Genomic DNA, 21,967 nt, shown 5'->3' with positions numbered 1-21,967 from the left:
GCTTTTAAACCGACACTGATTCAGCATCTCAGCTGGATGGGTTTGAAGGGAAAGGTCCAGCGTCCATCCCTAAGGAGAAGTTCATGTGAATGAGTGACACAGAAAACTTTCCTTTGTAAATTCTTTGTAAGTAAGTGTCATACAAAGCAGAGTAAATGTGCTCTCAGAGCAGAAAAACAGAGAAGAAAGGGAGCTTGATTCCAAGAACAAACAATTTATTCTGCTAAAATCCAGTTGGATAAAATTATTTGACCTGATAAACTTACTTGATGGCTGAAAAGGCCAAGGTGAGAATGACATTTACATTTAACTGAAAACTACTTTTCAGTTTTAATCTAAGGTACTAAGCAAACTGATAATTAGGGCATTATACTGAGGGGAAATTTTGGTTTAGGGCAACTTGCCCCAAATTGCTTTTAATCAAAGTTATGTGGGCACACATTTTTTTTTTTTTTTGGTTTAGTTTTATTTTTTGGCTTATTTGTGAGCCCATGCTACTCCTAACTTTGTTTCTTTGCCTTTCTGTTTTTGTTTCTGCTGCTTGTGGTTATGAGCTCTGAGTACATGCTTAACACATGTATGTGTCACAGTCACCTGAATTTGCCAAAATTTCTTATCAATTGTTCTTCTTATCAATTGTTAGCTGAGGGCAGACAGCAGAAGCATGAAGAACTACAATCCTGCAGCCTGTGGAACAAAATCACAATCAAAGAAAGATAGACAAGATGAAAAGGCAGAGGGCTATGTACCAGATGAAGGAACAAGATAAAACTCCAGAAAAACAACTAAATGAAACTGAGATAGGTAATCTTCCAGAAAGAGAATTCAGAATAATGATAGTGAAGATGATCCAGGACCTAGGAAAAAGAATGCAGGCAAAGATAGAGAAGATGCAAGAAATGTTTAACAAAGATCTAGAAGAATTAAAGAACAAACAAACAGAGATGAACAATACAATATCTGAAAAGAAAAATACACTAGAAGGAATCAATAGCAGAGTAACTGAGGCAGAAGAATGGATAAGTGACCTGGTAGACAGAATGGTGGAATTCACTGCTGCGGAACAGAATAAAGAAAAATAATGAAAAGAAATGAAGACAGCCTAAGAGACCTCTGGGACAACATCAAACACAACATCATTCACGTTATAGCGGTCCCAGAAGGAGAAGAGAGAGAGAAAGGACCAGAGAAAATATTTGAAGAGATTATAGTTGAAAACTTCCCTAACATGGGAAAGGAAATAGCCACCCAAGTCCAGGAAGCACAGAGAGTCCCATACAGGATAAACCCAAGGAGAAACACACCGAGACACATAGTACTCAAACTGGCAAAAATTAAAGACAAAGAAAAATTATTGAAAGCAGCAAGGGAAAAATGACACAAAACATACAAGAGAACTCCCATAAGGTTAATAGCTGATTTCTCTACAAGCCAGAAGGGAGTGGCATGATATACTTAAAGTGATGAAAGAGAAGAACGTACAACTAAGATTACTCTACCCGGCAAGGATCTCATTCAGACCTGAGAGAGAAATCAAAAGCTTTACAGACAAGCAAACGCTAAGAGAATTCAGCACCACCAAACCAGCTCTACAACAAATGCTAAAGGAACTTCTCTAAGTGGGAAACACAACAGAAGAAAAGGACCTACGAAAACAAACCCAAAACAAATAAGAAAATGGTAATAGGAACAAACATATCGATAATTACCTTAAACGTGAATGGATTAAATGCTCCAACCAAAAGACATAGGCTTGCTGAATGGATGCAAAAACAAGACCCATATATATGCTGTCTACAAGAGACCCACTTCAGACCTAGGGACACATACAGACTGAAAGTGAGGGGATGGATAAAGATATTCTATGCAAGTGGAAATCAAAAGAAAGCTGGAGTAGCATTACTCATATCAGAAAAAATATACTTTAAAATAAAGAATGTTACAAGAGGTAAGGAAGGACACTACATAATGATCAAGGGATCAATCCGAGAAGAAGATATAACAATTATAAAATATATGCACCCAACATAGGAGCACCTCAATACATAAGGCAACTGCTAACAGCTCTAAAAGAGGAAATCGACAGTAACACAATAATAGTGGGGGACCTTAACACCTCACTTACGCCAATGGACAGATCATCCAACATAAAATTAATAAGGAAACACAAGCTTTAAAGGACACAATAGACCAGATAGATTTAATTGATATCTATAGGATATTCCATCCCAAAACAGCAGATTATACTTTCTTCTCAAGTGCACACAGAACATTCTCCAGGATAGATCATATCTAGGGTCACAAATCAAGCCTCAGTAAAATTAAGAAAATTGAAATCATATGAAGCATCTTTTCTGACCACAATGCTATGAGATTAGAAATCAATTACAGGGAAAAAAATGTAAAAAACACAAACAAATGGAGGCTAAACAATACATTACTAAATAACCAAGAGATCAGAGAAGAAATCAAAGAAGAAATCAAAAAATAGCTAGAGACAAATGACAATGAAAACACGATGATCCAAAACCTATGGGATGCAGCAAAAGCAGTTCTACAAGGGAAGTTTATAGCTATACAAGCCTACCTCAAGAAACAAGAAAAATCTCAAATAAACAATCTAACGTTACACCTAAAGGAACTAGAGAAAGAAGAACAAACAAAACCCAAAGTTAGCAGAAGGAAAGAAATCATCAAGATCAGAGCAGAAATAAATGAAATCGAAACAAAGAAAACAATAGCAAAGATCAATACAACTAAAAGCTGGTTCCTTGAGAAGATAAACACAACTGATAAACCATTAGCCAGACTGATCAAGAAAAAGAGGGAGAGGACTCAAATCATTAAAATTAGAGATGAAAAGGGAGAAGTTACAATGGACACTGCAGAAATACAAAGCATCTTAAGAGACTACTACAAGCAACACTATGCCAATGAAAGGGACAACCTGGAAGAAATGGACAAATTCTTACACAGGTATAAGCTTCCATGACTGAACCAGGAAGAAATAGAAAATATGAACAGACCAATCACAAGTAATGAAATTGAAACTCTGATTAAAAATCTTCCAACACACAAAAGTCCAAGACCAGATGGCTTCACAGGCGAATTCTAGCAAACATTTAGAGAAGAGCTAACACCCATCCTTCTCAAACTCTTCCAAAAAATTTCAGAGGAAGGAACACTCCCAAACTCATTCTATGAGGCCACCATCACCCTGATACCCAAACCAGACAAAGATACTACAAAAAAAGAAAATTACACACCAATATCACTGATGAATATAGATGCAAAAATCCTCAACAAAATACTAGCAAACAGAATCCAACAACACATTAAAAAGATCATACACCATCACCAAGTGGGATTTATCCCAGGGATGCAAGGATTCTTCAACATACGCAAATCAATCAATGTGATACACCATATTAACAAACTGAAGGAGAAAAACCACATGATCATCTCGATAGATGCAGAAAAGGCTTTTGTCAAAATTCAACACCCATTTATCATAAAAACTCTCCAGAAAGTGGGCATAGAGGGAACCTACCTCAATATAATAAAGTCCATATATGTCAAACCCACAGCAAACATCATTCTCAATGGTGAAAAACTGAAAGCGTTTCCTCTAAGATCAGGAACAAGACAAGGATGTCCACTCTCGCCAAAATTATTCAACATAGTTTTGGGAGTTTTAGCCACAACAATCAGAGAAGAAAAAAATAAATAAAAGGAACCCAAATCAGAAAAGAAGAAGTAAAACTGTCACTGTTTGCAGATGACATGACACTATACATAGAGAATCCTAAAGATGCCACCAGAAGACTACTAGAGCTAATCAATGAATTTGGTAAAGTAGCAGGATACAAAATTAATGCACAGAAATCTCTTGTATTCCTACACACTAATGATGAATAATCTGAAAAGGACATTAAGGAAACACTCCCATTTACCACTGCAACAAAAAGAATAAAATACCTAGGAATAAACCTACACAGGGAGACAAAAGACCTGTATGCAAAAAACTATAAGACACTGATGAAAGAAATTAAAGGTGATACCAACAGATGGAGACATATACCATGTTCTTGGATTGGAAGAATCAGTATTGTGAAAATGACTCTACTACCCAAAGCAATCTACAGATTCAATGCAATCCCTATCAAATTGCCAATGGCATTTTTTACAGAACTAGAACAGAAAATCTTAAAATTTATATGGAGACACAAAAGACCCTGAATAGCCAAAGCAGTGTTGAGGGAAAGAAACAGAGCTGGAGGAATCAGACTCCCTGACTTCACACTATATTACAAAGCTACAGTAATCAAGACGATATGGTACTGGTACCAAAACAGAAATATAGATCAATGGAAGAGGATAGAAAGCCCAGAGAGAAACCCACGTACCTATGCTCAACTAATCTATGACAAAGGAGACAAGGATATACAATGGAGAAAAGACAGTCTCTTCAATAAGTGGTGCTGGGAAAGCTGGACAGCTACATGTAAAAGAATGAAATTAGAACACTCCTTAACACCATACACAAAAATAAACTCAAAATGGATTAGAGACCTAAATGTAAGACCAGGCACTAAAAAACTCTTAGAGGAAAACATAGGAAGAACACTCTTTGACATAAATCACAGCAAGATATTTTTTGATCCATCTCCTAGAGTAATGGAAATAAAAACAAAAACAAACAAATGGGACCTAATGAAACTTCAAATATTTTGCACAGCAAAGGAAACCATAAACAAGACGAAAAGACAACCCTCAGAATGGGCAAAAATATGTGCAAATGAATCAACAGACAAAGGATTAATCTCCAAAATACATAAACAGCTCACGCAGCTCAATATTAAAAAAACAAACAACCCAATCCAAAAATGGCAGAAGACCTAAATAGACATTGCTCCAAAGAAGACATAGAGATTGCCAAGAGGCACATGAAAAGCTGCTCAGCATCATTAATTATTAGAGAAATGCAAATCAAAACTACAATGAGGTATCACCTCTCACCAGTCAGAATGGGCATCATCAGAAAATCTACAAACAACAAATTCTGGAGAGGGTGTGGAGAAAAGGGAAACCTCTTGCACTGTTGGTGGGAATGTAAATTGATATAGCCACTATGGAGAACAGTATGGAGGTTCCTTAAAAAACTAAAAATAGAATTACCATATGACCCAGCAATCCCACTACTGGGCATATACCCAGAGAAAACCATAATCCAAAAATATACATGCACCCCAATGTTCACTGCAGCACTATTTACAATAACCAGGTCATGGAAGCAACCTAAATGCCCATCAACAGACGAATGGATAAAGAAGATGTAGTACATATAAACAATGGAATATTACTCAGCCATAAAAAGGAACAAAATTGGTTCATTTGTAGAGACGTGGATGGATCTAGAGATTGTCATACAGAGTGAAGTTAAGTCAGAAAGAGAAAAACAAATATCGTGTATTAACACATATATGTGGAACCCAGAAAATGGTAGAGATGAAACGGTTTGCAGAGCAGAAATTGAGACACAGATGTAGAGAACAAACGTATGGACACCAAGGGGGGAAAGTGGTGGGAGTGGGGTGGTGGTGTGATGAATTGGGAGATTGGGATTGACATGTATACACTGTGTGTATAAAATTGCTGACTGATAAGAACCCGCTGTATAAAAAATAAATTAAATTAAATAAAAAAAAATCGTCACCATGTTTTCTGTGTTCTCTGCTCTTTTGCTTTGGTAAGGTTCCCCTCAGCTTGACTAACCTTTAGACAGGTTTCTTCCTGACTCTAGGTCTTTGATCTCCCTTTTCTTAGAGCACTTACTTTTCTACAGAACTTTCCTTTGTAAATTCTTTGTCTGCCCCTTTAAAGATGTAAACCTCCCAGACTTTTGCCAGTTTTACAACCCAGGAATATCTTTCTCAAGGACTGGGAGCCATTCTTTGGAAATGAAATCATTGAAGGAGATCTCCTAGTCTCTGTGGGAGGGTAGGAGCCTAACTTCCTCATTGTGACAATGAGTAAACACAGTTGACCAACTTCCCCTCTGGTATCCTCCAGTACTGCTGCTCTAGCTCACCCCAGTGCTTAGAAACCCTCCTGTCTTTGGTTCCGGCAGAGCTGAGTTCCATCTCTCTCCCCTCTCACAATAGTATTGAAAGAAGTCTTCCCTGCCTTAACTGCTTTTTTTTTTTTCCTGTGACATTTGCAATTTCCAAAACCAAGAAGCTCTTCGGCACTTTCCTTTCATGTTTAAAAAGAACTCCTTCTAGGTAATTCTTAGCTGACCAGATTTACAAGTTCTTCCTTCTTTTTCAGCTCCCTGTCTAGACATCATAGATTCCTGGAAGAAGTTACTTTCTAAGTTTCGATGTCAGTCTTCTCTGATAATAGTTTCCTTGTTTTTCTTTGGTGTCCTGCTGATAGAACTGGGGTAACCCATATATTTTTCAAATGTTTAACACATTCTCAATGAGATTACATTTCTCTTTTGTCTGACAGTCTATCAAAATCAATTTCTCCTGTTGAAATCAGCCAACTGCTTTATCTGGCAGAATCCCACTTACTGTGGACGTGTTGTCCTATTTAGTGTTAACCTGAACACGATGCTCACTGATGAATTGTTAAGGTCAGATGTGTTTCCTTGCTTTTGAAGAGAGGAAGAAAGGAAGAAAGATACATATCTGTGTGGCTTGCTTCACTATTTTGATCACTAATCAGGAGAACTCAAAATGATTTAATAAACTGTATGATCTCCCTGAGAAGCTTCTATGAAAAGGTTAAGTTACAATTTGAGAAATGAATGCACAATTTTCCTAAGTCTCTCTCATTTGAAAAATTTAGGGCTTTTCTGTTTCTATGGCTATAAAACTTATGTTGATCTTTCTTTGAGTTGGACAACTTTTTTTTTTTTTTTTTTTTTTTTTTGCGGTACACAGGCCTCTCACCCCTGAGGCCTCTCCTGTTGCGGAGCACAGGCTCCGGACGCTCAGGCTCATTGGCCATGGCTCACGGGCCCAGTCGCTCCGCGGCACGTGGGATCCTCCCAGACCGGGGCACGAACCCGTGTCCCCTGCATCGGCAGGTGGACCCCCAACCACTGCGCCACCAGGGAAGCCCTGATTTGGACAACTTTAATTCAAAAGACATTTGTGACATATGTGTTTGTCTGTGCCAGACACTGCACCAGGTGTAGAAGGAGCTGGGATTATGTGCTTAAATTCAGATAAATTTTATAAAATCATGACATAAGCACACTTTAAAAATTCTTACAGTCTGTTGGCTAATACGGTCTTTAATGTAACAATGATAAATTTAAGATTTCCTCTAAGACTTTATTGCTTTTCTATGTTAAAAATTAATGTTTTTTTTCTTTTTCTGACAAAACACTGGCCCATGATATACATAGCTCTTGCCTCTTCAGTCTAAGAATCTATGATAGGAGAGGATACCTGTGCTGCTTTGGATTTTGTTTAGCTGGCCAGGCAGTAACTAGGTTCCTTCCTCTGTCAGAATTGTATCAGCAAAGGTCACAGTTCCAGATCACTGGTCAGGCCAGAAGTGAGGCTACAGTATCAGACATGGAAATTGGAAGGTCATGGCTGAAACTGTCACAGGCACTTTAGACATGTTTCTAAAAGTGGAAAAAGCAAGGAGCACGATTGAGATTCTCCACATCAATTTTAATTTTCCTTCCTCTTTGTTAGTTCTAATGCTGTCTTGGTGCCTCCAGATTATTGGAAAATGATAAAGGAAAATGTGAATCTTATTGTCTGGGGCTTTCCTTTATCTGCTCTGACCCTCATTCTTGCCAATCAGTTTCAATCTTCAGTAGAAGCCTAATTTTGCCTCTTGCCTTCCCCGAGTAAAAGGCTTACGACTCACTTCTGCTCATCCTCATTCCTTCTGCAGGGAAGGAGAGATAAAAAGTCCATAAGAGAATCGTACTTTTTTCTTTATAACATTTAATTTGAGATGTGTGTTTTCCCCCCAGTGTCAAGTTCTTCTTACTTATGAATAAGAAAAATGGTCTAGAAGGAGATACTACCACCCAATTACTTACACAGCAACCTTGCATTTACATAAACCAACAATCTTTATTTAATGAGTTCTCCATTGGAGTCAGTAAATATAGTCTCGGTTTGGTTTTCCTTGCATAGCAGGTCACCTCCAAGCTCTTTTAAACCTTTGTTTTCCTTTTCACTTTTTAGAAACTAGTTTGTAGGACAGCTTGTCCCCCGTTGCATGAAGTTCAAATGACAGCTTATAGCTTGGTCTGGTAATCACGCCTGACTCCTCTTTCCCATATGAACATATGATATTGTTTTGTGGGTAAGACATTCAATGATTCATTTCAAAATTTTTATCTATTGCCTGCAATGTGCCAGACCCTGTGGTAGTACGGGGAAATGAACACAGACTTTGAAGTTTAGTGGATTGTATTAATGCCAACACTAGTGTTTATTAAGCATCTGTGTATGTATATATACATTCAGGTCCACGAACCTTTTTCTTTCATATACGATATACAGTCTTAGTAACAAATTATGGATGATTCACTATCTAATTTAATTCTTACCCAAGAGGAGGCAAAAACGCCTAAACATACATTTTATGTAAAGACTTTAGGATTTTAGGGAGAAGCACAAATGTCATAAGGATTAAGTGGTTGTTTCCAGCCTTCCATGAGTATTCAAGGGTGTTCCTTCAAAGTTCCATACTTACTCATCTCTGCAAACAGCTGTCTTCTTTCCGCCATGGTATTTCCTCTTTTCCCACTATCTTCAATCATTCTATGAGACAAAATGGTTACAATGTGTATTAGCCTCATGTTAATAAGGCAAACAGCCATTTCTACATAAACACACTTGTTGTGGTCATGCCACAGACGTAGACATCAACTACTTAAAACTGTGTCTGTAAAAAGAATAGCTTTACTTTGACTAACTTAAATGGTTGTACATATTTTCCATATATAATATTGTAGTTGTGGAAGGGGGCGTAAAATTTTTATTTTCTAATGTACAAATAGCAGATCTACTTGTGCTATAACGGAATACAACCCTCTACCATCTGTTAGGTGATGGATTTCACATAGAGTTCCTCTTTCAATTTTGGGAATACCTATGAATAATATAGAGCAGATATTACAGATCCCATTCAAGAAATGATGAGATTGAGAGTCTCATGGACATAGTAAAGGAAATGGCATAGACTTGTGTACTCCAAGACCAGTCTGCTTTCTACTACATTCTGTTACAGCTTGTCCTGTGTGCACCCAAAGCCTCAATTTAGAAGAAGGTCATTTCCTAAATGTTCATTTCTAATTTAAGTGTTTGGAACCTGCAACTGTTTTTCTATACATAATAATTTCAGGCAAAGTGGTTAGGTTCACCTCTCTCTACTTAACCATACCATCGTCTGCAACAGAACTACTTAAAAACTACTATGAAAACACCAACAGTTAAAATGGAGAATTAAAAAAAATTTTTTTAAATTAAAATTTGACTTAAGGAAAAAGAAAATAATGAGAAAGTTGATGGAAATGTTGTTTAGCCCAATAGAGGGTTTGGGGCTAAATATACGTGTTTTATAGGTTGATGGAGTTGATTTTTTGTTATAGCAAATTAAGCTTTTAAAAACTAAGGTTTTCTCTCTCACACACACATACATACATACGCTTATATACATATATATATGTTTTGATTCAGGCATGGTAAACAGAAGGCACAGCTGATCTTTTTGGCTTTCAATGGACCCTGTTCTTTTACAAATATGAATTTTGCTCATGTTATTATTTTTGTCTGGATTGCCCTCAGCCTATGAATGGATAAGTTGCAGTTATCCTTCAGGTCTCAGTTTAGCTGTATCTTCCTCTGAAATTTTCCTGCACTCTCTATGATGGTTTGGTTACTGTCCTCTGAATCTCCATAGTCTGTTATGCTTCTTTCTCAACGCTGAGCGTTCACTTAACAAATGTTTATTGAGTGCCTTCTACACTCCAGGAACCAAACTAAGCTCTGGGTATACAACAGTGATGAAGTCACAGTTCCTGCCCTCAAGGTGCTTACACTCTAGTAGTGAGATACAGAAGCGTAAAAGCAATGAAAACACAATGAGGCAACTATAGCCGCAGAAGTGTAAAGAAAGATATGTGAATGTGAGAGAGGCTGACTGCCTGGGGGTAAATTTAAGGGAACTACAATCCTCCCTTGGTATCCACAGGGGATTGGTTCCAGCCTCTCCCCTGCTTCCCCAATACCAAAATCCTCACATGCTCAAGCCCCTTATATAAAACAGTGATGTACGGTTCGTCCCCTGGATCTGCCTTTGATGGGGAGTTGGTTGAGTCCTCAGTGTGGACCCCACAGATCTGGAGGGCCCGCTGTGCTTGCAGAAGACTGCTCAAAAGATGATGACTCACTGGGGACTAAAAGAAGAAAAGTGGTGGAGAAACAAAATGTGATGTCAGACAAACTGGTCAAACAGGCTCTCCAGTTGCTTCTATGAGTTAAGGATTATTTGCCTACTGCTAGGAAAGGAAAGAAGGGCATGGAACAGCCTTAGTTTACAGAGTTAAGAGTGTGTATCCATTCACAATGGGTGGTAATATAACCAAGGTCAGGCTTCAATAATAACTGGAAAAACACAGAGTTGTTAATGAAGCTTCCTCAACTTGGTAACGATGCAGTGCTGAACACAGTCCAATACATTCTTTTTATGAGATTTTAAATGTGCAGGTATGGTTGATATATATAGAGCAGGAGAAAAAACACCCCTCCTGAATCACGTAACCCATCTCCTTTCCTCCAGAGGAAGTGGGCAGATAATAATCTGACATTCACAAACTAGTCTGGGAAGAGCTTCCAATTTTTATTTCAAGAGCTCAGAAGTAGAGCTGAAGCTGTATAGAGATAGGGGATAGAAAGAGGATATGTTCCTGCATCTGTCTCTATGTTGGATCGAGATGAGAAGAACCATTATAAATAAATCACAAAGGATGGCAGGCTGGTAAGCTCTGATTGAAAATGTCAGGGAGCAGGGGAGTGGGAAGGGTAAGCTGGGACGAAGTGAGAGAGGGGCATGGACTTATATACACCCCCAAATATGAAATAGATAGCTAGTGGGAAGCAGCCACGTAGCACAGGGAGATCAGCTCGGTGATTTGTGACCACCTAGAGGGGTGGGATAGGGAGGGTGGGAGGAAGATGCAAGAGGGAGGAGATATGGGGATATATGTATACGGATAGCTGATTCACTTTGTTATAAAGCAGAAACTAACACACCACTGTAAAGCAATTATACTCCAATGAAGGTGTTAAAAAAAAAAAAGAAAATGTCAGGGAGGTAAAGACTGGCTTGTGAATTTGCAGAGTTACTGCCCTTACTACTCACTTGGTACCGTGTGTGACATCTCTTCTTTTAGTTAACTCTTTGTTTGTCTCTGTAAGGTTTTTAGGGGCAGTAACTGAAAATTTTAAATTCTTCACAGTGTCTAGCCAAATCCAGTCAACAGATACTATGTCCAGTTACTATTTACTGAACAAAAGAATAAAACAGTAAAAAAAGAGGAAAGAGAGAGAAAAGAAAAATAAGTTTTCTTTCCCCCAAATGGACTTTCAATTATATTTTCAAAAACTGACTCATAGAAGAGTGAAATTCCAATTGTATTAGTTTCAGAGATTAATTATTTGAAATGAGAGAAACCAATTTATATTTTTAAAATAATCTGGAACCATGCATTTTACAGTAAAATCTTGTCTTATGAAACAGAGGTTGAAATACATGCAGACTATATTGATGTCACCTTTTGGTCTATTCATCCCTGTTTTGGATAATTAACTCATAAAAGAACAATCGTTAGTTACACAATAGCTATTAATTCTGACTTCTAAGTAAAACGTGTACCTTATGAGGAAAAACTCAGTGGTGTAAAATAATGGAAAGCCTGCAAAATGATTACGAATATATAAGGAAAAATAGCGCACCTCTCATTTTCCCCCCAGAGTTTTCTGGGAAGCGGCGCTGTTAGGTAAAATGGAGAATATTCATTTGTTCCCCATCGATTGCAGTCATAATAGTAAAAATGGAGGCATGCCAGTTTCCGGCTTACACTGATTCCACAGAGGGACTCATGGACACAGTGAGCTCATAAATCGAATAGGCAAAAAGCACCACTGTGGGCTCCTTAGTTTCCAATTTAACTCTGATCAGTGGGTCTTGGGATACACAATGCCTGACTATATTCTCATCATTTTAGAAAGAAAGAAGAGCAAACATTTCAGTAGAGGAAGGAGGAAGAGCTTTACAGACAGCAACTTCGCTTCTGAAATTGTCAAGAAGCTTGACTTTTCATGAATTTCCGTATAAGGACAGCTGCCCAGAGTCATACGGAGGAGATGAAGAGGAAAATAACCCATCTATGACAATACTAATATCACAAGGTGCATGGCTCACCAACAGGCCTGATTTGGTCAGTGTCTGTTGCTCCTTCGTGTAGATGAGATGCTTACCTTAGAGTTTTACCAGAAGATTGCAGAAATGTCAAAAGTATAAGAAGAACTAACTATGATAAATAAGGGGTGAGCCCCGTCAGATGTTTCTTTTATTAGCACTCAGTCCCACAGATTACACAGGGTGTGTATTGTTTTCACTTATGAGGATCCACCCTTTCATTCACTTAAGAAATATTTATAATATAGCTATAATTGGTCAGACCACTGTTAGCTTCTTGAGATCTAAAGATGAGTAAGACATGATCCTTGCCCTTAAGAAGCTCACAGCCCAGAAGGGGAAACAAATTATTCTAACAAATAATTATAATTTGGTGTGTACTGCTAGATATAGTAGTTTATATCTGGGAAGATTCGAAAGAGACATCAAAGAAAGGGTGACTCTGGAGCAGAGTTTTAAAGGATGAATAGGAATGTTCCAGATAGAAGAGGGTGGAGAGATGGCAATTATAGTTAGAAAGAATCACTAAAAAAAAGCATGGAGCTTGAGAAAGGGTATATGGTGCAATTGGCAACTGGAAATAGTTCAGTATTGCTGAGTGCAAGTGCGAGGCGAACAGGCATCTGAGCTAGAAAGCCTTATTTGTCAAGTCTAGACAGTATAGGACTTTCCTACGGGAGGCTGGGTACCATCCAAGGTTTTAGCAGGGAATTGATGTACACAGATTTAGGTTTTGGCAACATTGCTCCAGCATGTCGAGTGGAGAAAAGATTTGGGTAGGCAGGAGGGTAGGGGATAGAAACCCATGAGTAATGGAAGAGTCCAGTTAGCTGGATACTTCCGTGATTCAGGAGTGAAACTAACACGTCTTATGCTAAAGGACTGACTTGAGAGAGATTTAGGACACATCTGATAGGACTTGGTGATTGGCAGGTCGCGGGGAGAACAGCAGAGGAGAGGACCTCAGCTTTTGCTTGCCCGCAGCACTTCACATATATTAGAAAACATTCTGCTGAACTCATGGCACAATGAGTTTGTAGGAGGTGAGGTTACCAAGTCACCCCTCTTCCAGCACAGTCATTAAAAGAGGCTGAAAGCTGGATAGGGAGGGCTCCACCTCTTAGCCCCTATATAGGGGGGAGGGATGAAATAACAGAGTAGAACAGTGTGGGAACCAGCAAGAAACAGAGAATAAAATCCAAATGTGAGGCACAGAGTATTGGAAGAAAAATGCATTTTATTTTGGCATAGTGAGAAGTTCACACTGAAATATCACATCCTTCACGACACGACTATAATCCAACATCATCAGTAATAAACAGACATTTCTATTACACATGATATATAAGACATTTTAAAGGTAGAAGCTTAAACTAATGGTGTCTTCCATTTGTATAACTTTCTGAAGATTATAAAATGCTTTTCCCTATAAGCTGTGAGGAAGTTGAAGAGATATTATTACTCTCAAATTCTAGCTGAAGAACTTGACACTAGGCTGCCCCCCAAAAACGAAGTATTGTCTGTCAGGGCAGGGAATTGAATCCTTTTTTTTTTTTTTTTTTTTTTTTGCCTTTAATTTTGAAATTCCTCAGCTAGTTTGGATTCTGATTGCCAGTAATCTTATTCCAGCTGCCACTGTTCAACGCAAATGAAGATTTTCTGAAACTGATAAACTGAAAAGAAGTTGACAGAAGTTCTTGATTAACAGTCCAAAAGGAGCCAAGAGAGGAAGGGTCCACATCACTCTCAAATATCACTGAGAAATTCCTCTGAAGGCTACTTCTTAATGGAATCCTCCCATTTTAAAACATCGTTGTACTGGAAATTATCATAGAGATTAAAATAATTCCCAGCATCGGGATTTATGTAAACCCAGACACATATAAACACACCAACTCGCACACTGATTCACACTCTCACATTTTAAATCCACAAAAGCCGACAATGTTTTTAGAAAGTCTGGCTCTGCTTTGCTTCTGCTCCACTTTAGCAAACACAAGACTTGCAGATTTCATGTTTAGTGTGATGAGACTCTTCCCAGGCTTTATTCCCATCCATTTGCTTCAGGTGGATGACAGGAAGATGCAGGGTCTAGCCATCACCAACTGCTGTAATCCCCAAAGTTAATAAGTGCAATGAAGGCCATTTTAAGCTCCTTTCCTCCTTTAATTGATTTATTGGTGGCGTATAAATGCCTGTTTCCATTTCTGTTAATGAAAGAAGCCTCTAGTAGGACTTTCTCAGATTTACATTCTTGTCCTAATCTCTGGCAATATAATAAAAAAGTATTCACAGCTCTTTCCTGAGGCAAAATATAATTGCATTTGCTTTTATCTCTTAGTCTTTTATCTAGATGAGCTCCTGAAAGTAGGAAAATGCTGTCACTAAAATAAATGGCTATAATGGGCTTCTGGCTTTGCCTTTTACTTTGAACATCAACTTCTGCTTTTGGAACTTGAGTTTTGTTTTTGGGGGATGAAGGGCATAAGCTCACTATTTTAGTGTCATGACCAGCTGGACTTATTATCAGGGATTTGATCTTTCCTCAGAAGTGTCCACCATAGTGATTCTCAGCTGTGGCTGCCCATCACACCAACCTGGAGACTTTACAAAAAATACAAATACTACCTGGATCTACTGAATCTGGGGCTGAGGTGGAGCATTTGCACTTTAAAAATGAACCATAGGCACTCCTGATACCTACCCAGATGTGAACTAGAAATATGATGCCAGTTGAGTTTGATCATTGAACCTATTTGCACAACATTAGGTTGGAATTCTTATGTTGCTTTTTAATATGTTTCTCTAGCTTGTAAGACCCACTTTAAAATGTACTTTGAGCCCAGGGAGAAGATAATTAATTCTTCAGGGGATGTAAACAGACATAAACAGATACGTACATTGATATGGGTACGTAATGAGGCAAACTTTAAGAAACAGAAAATGCCATTAAAAAGTGAGAAAACCATTTTTAGCTGGAAAGAACTACTATCAGTGGTACTTTCAAGTCAGGAAGGAACCTGCTGTTCTGGGGTCAGAGGGTACAAGATATTTAAGGTCATTTGGTTTTGTTTGACTTCATTTGGCTTGGTACGAGGCTAGGACTTCTGGTCAAGAGGAGCTGGCATCACCTCCTATTAGTCAGGGTTTAAAGATTGCAGAACTGGGCTGGGAGCAACTTGGTATGGGAAAAGGGAGCCTTTTGGAAGGAAGATGATAAAAATTTGGACTCTGTCACGTGAGGTTCAAAGTTATTAGAAAGTCTCTGAAGGACTCGGGAGCCCTGCCTAAGAGCTTCAGCAAAAGGACCTCAAAGATCCCTAGGGGAAACAACCACAGGGAGAGGGTCGTCTATACTGCTGTCTTTAGCACTGCACTAGGACCTAAGATTTTTTTAGAGAACCATGTTTCATCCAGTATGATGTGCCTTTGGGACAATGGTTGTGTATGTGCACCTGTATTTCTCAAGAGCAATAGTGTTATGTGTATAGGCCCACTTGGTCATGGGGGAACCGTGGCTGACCTTAACACTGGAGCAAGAGTCTTCCCTGTTCTCCTGCTGGGATTGCCAAATTCTTAACTTTTGGGGGTCAGGTGTTTGTTAGGAAATGACTGCCTTCCGATAGTTTGGAACCTTCTCCATTCAGTGTGGGATATTGCTGTTCATAAACATAGGTCTGTTTCTTTTCCCTCCATATCTAATAAATGAAAAATGAAAATTCCCCTCCCCCCATAATTACAAGATAATTTTTCATTAATCTTGCAAAAATAACACCCCAAGTTTTTTTAAATGTATTTTTAAAAAATTAATTAAGTAATTAATTTTTATTTTTGGCTGCATTGGGTCTTCATCGCTGCGCCTGGGCTTTCTCTAGTTGTGGTGAGCGGGTGCTACCCTTTGTTGAGGTGCGTGGGCTTCTCACTGTGGTAGCTTCTCTTGTTGCAGAGCACAGGCTCTAGTACTGTGGGCTTCAGTAATTGTGGCACGTGGGCTCAGTAGTTGTGCCTCGCAGGCTCTAGAGCGTAGGCTCAGTAGTTGTGGAGCACGGGCTTAGCTGCTCTGCGGCATGTGGGATCTTCCCAGACCAGGGCTGGAACCCGTGTCCCTGCATTGGCAGGCGGATTCTCAACCACTGTGCCACCAGGGAAGTCCAGACCCCAAGTTTTTGAGTTTTGGATTTTTAAGCCTGACTTATCTCATTATAGTGGGATTATGCTGTATATTATATATATATATTATATACAATAGTATATATAGTATATATTATTTTACTTGCATATGTAAAAATGTGTATATATATATATATATATATATATACACACACACACACATTTATGTAAGGAAAATAATTTGGAAAAATTTAAAGATGCAGTTCAAAATTTTTTTCAAGTGACTGAGTTAATTTAGCTTCTCAATGAAGAGGTATTAGGTGATTAAGCAATGCAATGCTATCCAGCCCATAATTTCTTTTATGTTTTAGCCCCTTTCAATAATTTGATAAAAGATGTGGATCCTCACTCCACCAAAATGCTCATGTCCCTGGATACATAAATAAAGGAATTATAAGTGCTTACGTGGACTGGTTTAGGGGAAGAAAGCCAGGATTTACTAAGAATCAAAGGTAGCTTTATTTTATAGGGAACACTAATCATTAGTTAAAGGGAGCAGCCAATGGATGCAACCACAGAGCAACTGCCCAGCGGAGAGGGCAAGAGGCTCGTGGTGGCCTCCTCAGGTGAGGAAAACATGAAAGAAATCAAGGTGAAGCCATGATGATGCGGAGAAGACAGTGATGAGCTCCTCAACTGGTAGAAAGTAAGGTGCCAGATATACAAAGTCAGTACTCAAGTGTCAGGTAGAAACTTGCATCTGGAAATGCAGAGTGCTTTAGGACATTACCGACATGACTCCTGGTGCTTGAAAGGATTCTAACTCACCTTTTGTTTTGGAAGATCTTAAAAAGAGTAAGAGAAAGAAATAGGTCCTCTCTTGTCCGTGTCTAACGTGCTGAGGAAACAAAACGCAACTGGGGCTGCCACTGACCATGCGCTAGCTGTTATCTGGATTTCTAGGAGTGCGATTTCCATGAGGGGAATTGGGAAAAGGAAAGTGAGAATAAAAGTGTAGGGCAGATCATTGAGCATCCAGATGTAAGCCAGGGAGGCATGCATGCTTTAAATTTTCCATTTATTTTTTTCGGGCTGGGGAGTGCTGAGTTTGGAGAGGTGGAAAAGGGAGAGGCAGGTAAGTAAATTGTTTTCTGTGAGAGGACGAGAAAATCTGACTTTTTCTGGGAGAAGAAATAGTAATAGTAATAGTAATAATAATAATAATAATAATTTCCACAATACTATATAAAACAATTAACTATTTTACAAAAAAGCATACTAGGTACCAAGCACTATGAAGGACACCATAATGTTGGTGTATTTACTCTTCCCATCTTACTGATGTGGAAACTGAGCTTCAGAGAGATTAAGTAATTGCCCAGGTGATCAATTTAGGGCTTAAAACCAGACATCTCTGACCAGTGTACTAGAGTACACTGGGCTTCTTAAGAAAGACCAAAATGGAACTGTATGAAATAAGATTCAAGGGAACGGCTCTTTTTTTCCTGCGGGTAGTGGTGGTGGGACGTTGCCCACACATACACACACTGAAATGGACTAAAGCATAACTGAGGATATACATTAGTGGATGCCAAGGGGAGCTGGGCAGGATGGAGTTAATGGGCTGTGCGATGACCCAGTTTTGCTAAGGAAAGAGACTTGCGCATCATAAAATACCTGTATCCTCTTCATCCCCCCATCGTTTTCTTCCATCTCTCCTCTTTTCATTTGATTCCCTCTTTCTCTGATCCAGACTGCCCTTCTTGCCTTTTCTTTTTCTTTCCTTAACTCTGCTCCTTTAATCACTTTCTGCATTTCTATGTGTATTAGGGAATATGATTCCCACCAACAAATCAGACAGTTCTTAACTTGAGAAAGAAAGACCAAGGCAGGAACAGTGGGAAAAGGAAACAAAGTTATATGATGAATAAGTTCTGAGGATCTAATGTACAGCATGGTGACTGTAGTTAATAATACTGTGTTTTAAACTTGAAATTTATTAAGAGAGTAGATCTTAAGTGTTTTCATCACAAAAAAGTAAATATGTGAGGTGATGGATGTGTTAATTAACTTGATTGTGGGAGTCACTTCACAGTGTGAAATAATCATGCTGTGGGACTTCCCTGGTGGCACAGTGGTTAAGAAGCCACCTACCAATGCAGGGGACATGGGTTCGAGCCCTGGTCTGGGAAGATCCCACATGCCTCGGAGCAACTAAGCCCGTGAGCCACAAGTACTGAGCCTGCACTCTAGAGCCTGTGCGCCACAACTACTGAGGCCATGTGCCACAACTACTGAAGCCTGCGTGCCCAGAGCCCGTGCTCCACAACAAGAGAAGCCACCACCATGAGAAGCCTGCGCACTGCAACGAAGAGTAGCCCCCGCTCACCGCAACTAGAGAAAGCCCACGCGCAGCAACGAACACCCGATGCAGCCAAAGGTAAATAAATAGAGTAAATAAATTTATTAAAAAAAATCATGCTGTATCCTTTATATATATTATAATTTTATTTGTCAATTATATCTCAATAAAGTTGGGGGGGGGAAGAAAGAAAAACATTAGCTTTATGGCCTTAAAAATGCAAATTTCCTTGGGAGAATCAGAAAATTCACCTTAATTAATTTAGCTGCTTTCTTCTTAATGCTTGGTTGTGTATTAAGATAAACGCAGTGAGGGGATGGCAATTTTGATTGACTGGGAAGAGGAAATAACCATGGCTCTTGGATACTTTCTGGGGAGGTCAGGTTTGGATGATATACTTCAGAGGCCACATGAAAAAAACTTTCTTTTGAGATAAGGAAGGCGGGAGGGAAAATGGTAGAAGAGGGCTAAGATAGGTGGGAGAATGTCAATCTGACCATCACTATGTACATATGGATTCAGAACCAATAACAAAGCATAAGGAGAAAACGGAGTTTCAAGTACAGTCCATAAGTGGTATGAATAGATCATAGGGAATGTTTACTAAATTAAAAAGAAATCCCTTTCCTCCCTACTCATTCTTCTAGATGTCTCTGAAAACGTATTTGTAGCAGAACAAAGTGTTTTTAAAGGGTAAGTCTCAAGAATTCTAAATGGCAGGAAGAACTATTTTGTTTTCATTTAAAATGAGAACTTAAGGGAACCCACATTCAACAACTTTTCAATCTAGTTTAATGTGTCGGTAAAAAGTGGAACAAGGCTAACCATGGGTTCATTGTTAATTAATTGATTTAATTAACGAATATCATACTATTTTTTCCTTTCCCCACTCAAATTCTGTCAATGGAGACTACCTCAGGCTGATATAATATAAAACAACTCAGAAAACAGCAATGACATTGTAGGGACTTTGATGATTGCTATCCAATAAAAGCACAGCCAAGTAAATGGGGTTAATGAAGGTTCAGGCCAACATTAAATAGGCCACATGGAGAAGAAGCAGACAGAGTGTAGGAACAGCCAAAAGTTATGGCTGCAAGATCCCCAGGAGCAAACAATGGCATTTTGAACACCAGGGTCCTTTCCCTGAGATGAGGCTTGACTGGTACGACAGGAGTACAGAATGGAAAGAGAAGAAACAGAGGCAGCCCTTGTTTCTTGCTTCTGGATCTGCTTCTGTGAATTATAGCGCTCTTAGTTATGTCTCTTCTGTTGAAGAGAATTTTATTTGAAATTAAGGAACGTCTGCAAGAAATCTCTGTTTCTTGAGAGAGCCATGGCTCTAAGCTGGTAGTGGCCAAGAATCTCAGTGGGGAAGAATAGCTGGTGGGAAGGCGCCTTCTTTTTTTGTCTGGAATCAGGCAGCGCCTCTGAATCATCTTGTTGAAGCAGAGGCATGAATGCCTGGGTTATGTAGCAGGAAGGGACTCTGAGATTCATTCACTGATAATAATAGTCAGCATTTATTAAGTGCTTACTATGTGTGGGTAGGCTCTGAACTTAGCATTTTCCATGAATTATCCGATTTATTTTTTATCGTAACTCTGAGATAGGTCATATTATACTACCCTGTTATTTATTTATTTATTTATGGCTGCATTGTGTCTTCTTTGCTGTGTGCGGGCTTTCTCTAGTTGCAGTGAGCGGGGGCTATTCTTTGTTACGGTGGCGGGCTTCTCATTGTGGTGGCTTCTTTTGTTGCGGAGCATAGGCTCTAGGCACGTGGGCTTCAGTAGTTGCAGCACACGGGCTCAGTAGTTGTGGCTCGCGGGCTCTAGAGCACAGGCTCAGTAGTTGTGGTGCACGGGCTTAGTTTCTCCATGGCATGTGGGATCTTCCTGGACCAGGGCTCGAACCCATGTCCCCTGCATTGGCAGGCAGATTCTTAACCACTGTGCCATCAGGGAAGTCCCTACCCTTTTTTGTAGATGGGAAAAGCAAGGTTGATGAGGTAGATAGAATAATGGCCCCTCAAGGATGCCCACATCCTAATCCCCAGAATTTGTGAATATGTTACTTTATGGCAAAAGGCACTTTGCAGATTTGATTAAGGATCTTGAGATGAGGAGGTTATCCTGCAGTATCTGGGTGAGCTCAATGGAATTATGAGTCCTTTAAAGCAAAGGAGAGACACTTTGAAGACAGAGGAAAGGCCCAAAAACCAAGGAATGTAAGTAGACTCTAGAAGCTAGAAAAGGCAAGGAAATGGTTTCTTCCTTTCCAGACAGGAAGTAACCTGCTGACATCTCGATTTTAGACAGTCAGACCCGTTTTGGACTCCTGTGCCTCCAGAACTGTAAGGTAGTACACTTGTGTTGTTTCAATTAAGCCACTCAATTTGTGAAAATTTGTTACAGCAGCCATAAGGACCTAACACAGTCGACAAGGTCAAGTTGCTGGTAGTTGCAGAACCAGGATTTGTACTTCAGGAATCTCTCTAGAGGCCATATACCCAGACTCCATGCTGTTCTCCCTCCCTGTTCCACCTCAGACTCCACTAGTTCTGAAATATCATTTATTCATTTATTGAGCCCTACTTGTGTTAATTCCTAATTTTCATGATCTTTTTAAATCCTCAAGTCTGGAGGCATTATTATCCGCATTTTATAGATGAGGAAAGGGAAGCTTAGAGATTTTGAAGAGCTGAAATTTAAACTTAGGTTTATCTGATTGACTTTCATTACTAGCTTTTAGTCTCTTCAACCTACTGCCACATCCTTTGGACCAAGATTTATTGAGCATTTGCTAAATGCCATCATAAAACCCAAACTTAAATTTGAGTAATTTGCCCTCAGTAATTCTTGAACTCATCTAGATGGCTTACATAGGAGTCACTATATTAGCTACGTTCTAGGAATAGTCCACTCCAGAGGGTTAGTGGGGGAATCCATGGACACAAGCCCTTTCAATCTCAAGGGCTTCCTGATTGTAATTAACCAGGTTACACTCTGATCCCATCTATATTAATAC

The 21,967-nt window shown here is 39.1% G+C and overlaps 1 protein-coding gene across 17 annotated transcripts in view; it reads right to left on the bottom strand.

Moving 5' to 3' along the window:
* DTNA (dystrobrevin alpha) overlaps window positions 1-21,967 on the bottom strand; it is a 393,226-nt gene that overhangs the window by 120,759 nt on the left and 250,500 nt on the right. For 11 of the 17 annotated variants that reach the window (XM_007455181.1, XM_007455187.1, XM_007455193.1 and 8 more), the window contains one exon: window positions 8,737-8,804. In XM_007455181.1, coding sequence (XP_007455243.1) covers window positions 8,737-8,803 — 67 coding nt within the window. In that variant the 5' untranslated portion in view covers window position 8,804. Of the gene's footprint in view, window positions 1-8,736; window positions 8,808-21,967 lie in introns of those variants that run through there. The other 6 variants (XM_007455185.1, XM_007455176.1, XM_007455179.1 and 3 more) reach the window with 2 other exon arrangements.

This window comes from Lipotes vexillifer, unplaced genomic scaffold (assembly GCF_000442215.2).
Source record: "Lipotes vexillifer unplaced genomic scaffold, Lipotes_vexillifer_v1.1 scaffold90, whole genome shotgun sequence".
Classification (NCBI taxonomy): Eukaryota; Metazoa; Chordata; class Mammalia; order Artiodactyla; family Lipotidae; genus Lipotes; species Lipotes vexillifer.
The sequence above is the reverse complement of the archived record's forward strand: the minus strand, read 5'-3'. Positions and strand labels throughout refer to the sequence as shown.